This window comes from Pundamilia nyererei, unplaced genomic scaffold (genome assembly GCF_000239375.1).
Source record: "Pundamilia nyererei isolate P.nyererei 1_Seehausen unplaced genomic scaffold, PunNye1.0 scaffold00130, whole genome shotgun sequence".
Classification (NCBI taxonomy): Eukaryota; Metazoa; Chordata; class Actinopteri; order Cichliformes; family Cichlidae; genus Pundamilia; species Pundamilia nyererei.
In genome coordinates, this window is record NW_005187531.1 from 1,198,467 (window position 1) to 1,202,629 (window position 4,163).

General features: G+C 39.5%; 1 protein-coding gene across 3 annotated transcripts in view; it reads left to right on the forward strand.

The window, feature by feature from the left end:
• ano2b (anoctamin 2b) overlaps positions 1-4,163 on the forward strand; it is a 69,803-nt gene that overhangs the window by 3,953 nt on the left and 61,687 nt on the right. For all 3 annotated transcript variants that reach the window (XM_005743326.1, XM_005743328.1, XM_005743327.1), the window contains exon 2: positions 3,198-3,394. In XM_005743326.1, coding sequence (XP_005743383.1) covers positions 3,198-3,394 — 197 coding nt within the window. The remainder of the gene's footprint in view (positions 1-3,197; positions 3,395-4,163) is intronic.

Consider the following 4,163-nt stretch of genomic DNA (forward strand, 5'->3'; position numbering starts at 1 on the left):
ATATATATAATTGTGTGCTTGAAATCCTAAAAACATTTTACCCCTCCTGACCTCACGGATAGATCTCATTGTCATACCATATTTTTTAGCATGGTGCAACTATTTGGATGACCAAGAGAAAGAGCTGTCCGTGAAAATGGCAATCTGTTCAGTTCCTGACAGCACAGTGGTCACACTGATAAAAGCGGACAAATATCGTTTTTGTCACTAATGCTCTCAAACTCCCTCCGAGGTACCATTTGGAAAATCAGCACTCAGTGCTATGCAACAAGTAACCTGCTGTTTTTTTCTTCCTTCGTGCCCTTAATGCAGGATAAAAATGAAGTCTACACGTTTACAGTATTTTTTTTGTTTCTTGTATTTTTTTTTCTTTGTGTTACAATGTGTCCTTTGTGCTCTGAGGCAAATTGAGAAGTTGGCACTTTGTAGGCTTGTCTTTTGTAAAGTGCTTTGAGACAAACTTTGTGATTGACTGACACATGCATCAATTTGCACAGTGGGAAACAAAGCTCCACCGGGCCACTTTGCATATTTGCAGCTCCAAATACAGAGAAAACTGGCTGAAAATGTTGAACGCAAGACTGCCAAACCTGTGTGACACACTGACCTGGGGATAAAATAGTGTATATATCCATTTTCAAAAGGACAGATGGCAGCACGTTTATTGGTGGGTCACCTTACTTTTTGAAGCTGAGTATATATTATGTTGCATTATGGAGAAGAAATGCAGTAAACAAAAGCTTAAGATAGTGAAGAATGGTGGAACAAAACAGTTCTGGGATATAAATGACCTTACTGAGAGTTAGAGATGATACCTTCCATTCTCTTCTGCTTACCCAATTCAGTGTCACTGGAGTGCTGGAGCCTATCCCGACTGTCACAGGGTGAGAAGACAGGGTACAACCTGGACAGAATGCTAGAATTTCACAGGAGAAAATACTAGAATTATTTATGTATTTAATATACACCAAGCAAATGTTTAGAATGTTTTAAACTTTTTAAACAGATACAGTGCATCCAGAAAGTATTCACAGCACTTCACTTGTTCCACATTTTGTCATGTTCCAGCCTCATTCCAAAATGAATTAATTCATTTTCTAGACACAGTATCCCAAAATGAAATAAGTTTGCTTGGAATTCTTTCAAATTTATCAAAAACAAAAAACAAAAATATAACATCTAAGTATTCACATCCTTTGCTCAGCACCTTGTTGAAGCACCTCTGATAGTAACTACAGACTCTTTTTCATTAGGATGCTACAAGCTTGGCACACCTATTTTTGGGAATTCTCTCCCATTCTTTTTTTGCAGAACCTGTCAAGCTCATCAGGTAGGATAGGAAGTGTCGGTGCCATTTCTCAAGAGAGGTTCAAGTCTCAGCTCTGGCTTGACTGGTCAAGGACATTCACAGAATGATTTTAAAGCCACTCCTTTATCTTGGCTGTCCAGAGTGCTCAGGAGTAGGTTTTCATCAAGGATGTCTTTGTACATCGCTGCATCCATCTTTCCCCAACCGTAACCAGCCTCCCAGCTGCCTCCCAGCTGCTGAAAAACATCCCCACAGCATTAAACTGCCACCACCACTCTAGGGATAGTATCGGCTAGGTGATGAGTGGTGCTGGTTTCCTCCTGACATGAGGCTTGGTATTCCTTTTTTTTTTTATCAGATCGGAGAATTCTGTTTCCCATGGTCTAAGAGTCCTTCAGGGGGCTTTGTCAAACTCCAGGCATACTGTCATGTACCTTTTTCAAAGGCGTGGCTTTCTTCTGGCCACTCTACCATACGGGCCTGATTGGTGGAGTGCTGCAGAAATGATTGTCCTTTTGAGAGATCCTCCTTTCTCCACAGAGTAAAACTAGAACTCTGGATCGCTCACTTCTTCCCTTTATGGATGTTGGAGCCGACTGTGCTCATTGGGACCTTAAATACAGGAGAATTTTTCTATACCCTTGCCCTGATCTGTGCCTCGATACAATCCTGTCTAGAGGTCTACAGGCAGTTTCTTGGATTTTTGGTTTGTGCTTTGACATGAACTGTACATGACTGAATCTTGTATAGACAGGTGTGTCCCTTTCCAAGCCATGTCCAATCAACTTAACACAAGTGGACTCAAGTTGTAGAAACATCAGAGAGATGATCAGTGGAAACAGGACGCACCTATGCTCAGTTTGGAGTGTACCTGTTATATTGTTGTATTTGCTTTTTTAATACATTTTCAAGAATTTCTCTTTGTCATTATGGTGGATTTTGTGTAGAATATTGAGGTGAAAAATGAATGAAATCCATACAAGAATAAGGCTGTAACATGACAAAATGTTGAAGAAAAGAAGTGCTGTGAATACTGTATCTGTATGTAAATGTACAAAATATGTAGACCAAGGAAAAGCTTTCAGGCACTGGAACCTTTCTAGTTTCTGTTTGTACTACACCTGTCGTCCCAGTTTTATTGACTGGGCTTGTATGAGCAGTCTTTGGTTACATGCAGGTAAACAGTCCAGGTGGAGAGTAAAAGAGCGATTTCATTTCAAACACATCTGCTGTCATGTGATGGTAGACACTAACTTTAAAAACTGTACAAACGATTAGTTTTGAACTGGATAGCCATTATCTGCTATCCACAGATCCTGGCTAAGTGAACAGACCAGCAGATGTGTCCCACAATAGTCTGCAGCTTAGCATTAAAACATAAGTCAGACAGAAACAATTGGACAATGGTCGCACAGCCTGACTGGCGACCTGTCCAGGTTGTACCCTGCCTCTCACCCTAAGACAGCTAGAATTGGTCTAGTTTGCTTCAAATGTAACTAAATTTGTTGTTAAGTTCTTAGGAAGTTTGCCGGTTAACATGTTTAATCTTAATTGTGGTCAGTTTGGGGTTTTACGGAGAGATTATGTGTTGAACTATGTCTTGATGGGGAAACAGCAATTTCCTGAGACCTGGAAGCCAGTAACTTCAGAAACTCACTGCACCTGGTTACTCAAGTCACACAGTGAGTGTGACTTTACATGAAATCACACACATGAGACTTGTGAGACAGATTTTTCTACATATACATAAATTACAGCTAGCTCATTGTTGTTTCTTCAGTAATTGTATTAAATAAAACTGATATATGAACAATATCAGTTCACAAACTGTTAGAATTAGTTGAATAATCTGCAGCTGTGTTTAATTTCCAAAATAAATGTCTTGCAGAGTCATGGCCTAATGGTGCAGGCTTCAAGCGAGTGGCCACAGTACTCAGCGAATCTTCCTCAATCCATAGTGATGCGCTGTGCTACCTGAACAAGGACATGTCCGGGATTGGACTGGAACCCATGTCCTACAGCACCCTGGAGCCTGGACCTTATAGAGAAGAACCATGGGCTGAGGAATCACAAAGTCTGCTACAGGTAACTACAGGACCAGAGAAAATGTGCATGTGTGGGGAACTATAATAACATGCTTAAAAAGCTATAAGATTTTTTGGGGAACCAGTCTAATGTTTTTTTCCCCCTTTCATTCTTTCGTTACCAACTTCCTCAACTAAGCCAATCACGTAATATTTCCTGTGAGCTCATGTGTTTCATTGCATTGCATCATTGTATGATTTATCATGTCTCATTAAAATGACCCTAGATAAGACTGTGATAATGATGAAGGAGGCCAGTCTCTGAGGTTTAATGATGTTTGTTCCTGTACTCTTTCAAAATAAAAGTCGCATCTGAGATATTTGAACAGCCTAGAATCACCTCGGACTGACTTTGAGAAGAAGTTTAAAATGATTGTAAGAGTAAGGAAAAGACTTGAGCTTAATCTGTGTGTGTGTGTGTGTGTGTGTGTGTGTGTGTGTGTGTGTGTGTGTGGGTGCTGTGTTTGTGTGTTTGCTGTGTTTGTGTGTTTGTGGATGCTGTGAAATATTTCAAGTATTGATATGTACAAATATTCAAATGTGAAGTGAGTTCTGTTTTTTTTTTTATTTTTTATTATTATTCATACGTACAAAGACGTAGTATAATTTGTCACAAAATACAAGAGTGGACGCCCCACGTTCCTGATAAGTGGAAGTTATGCAAATCTTAATTTCAAGTAAAACACAAATACAATTAAACATTAATGCATAAAACTGTTTAAGTACTCAGTGTTATATACACATGACCGATTTCCCCCATATATTGATTA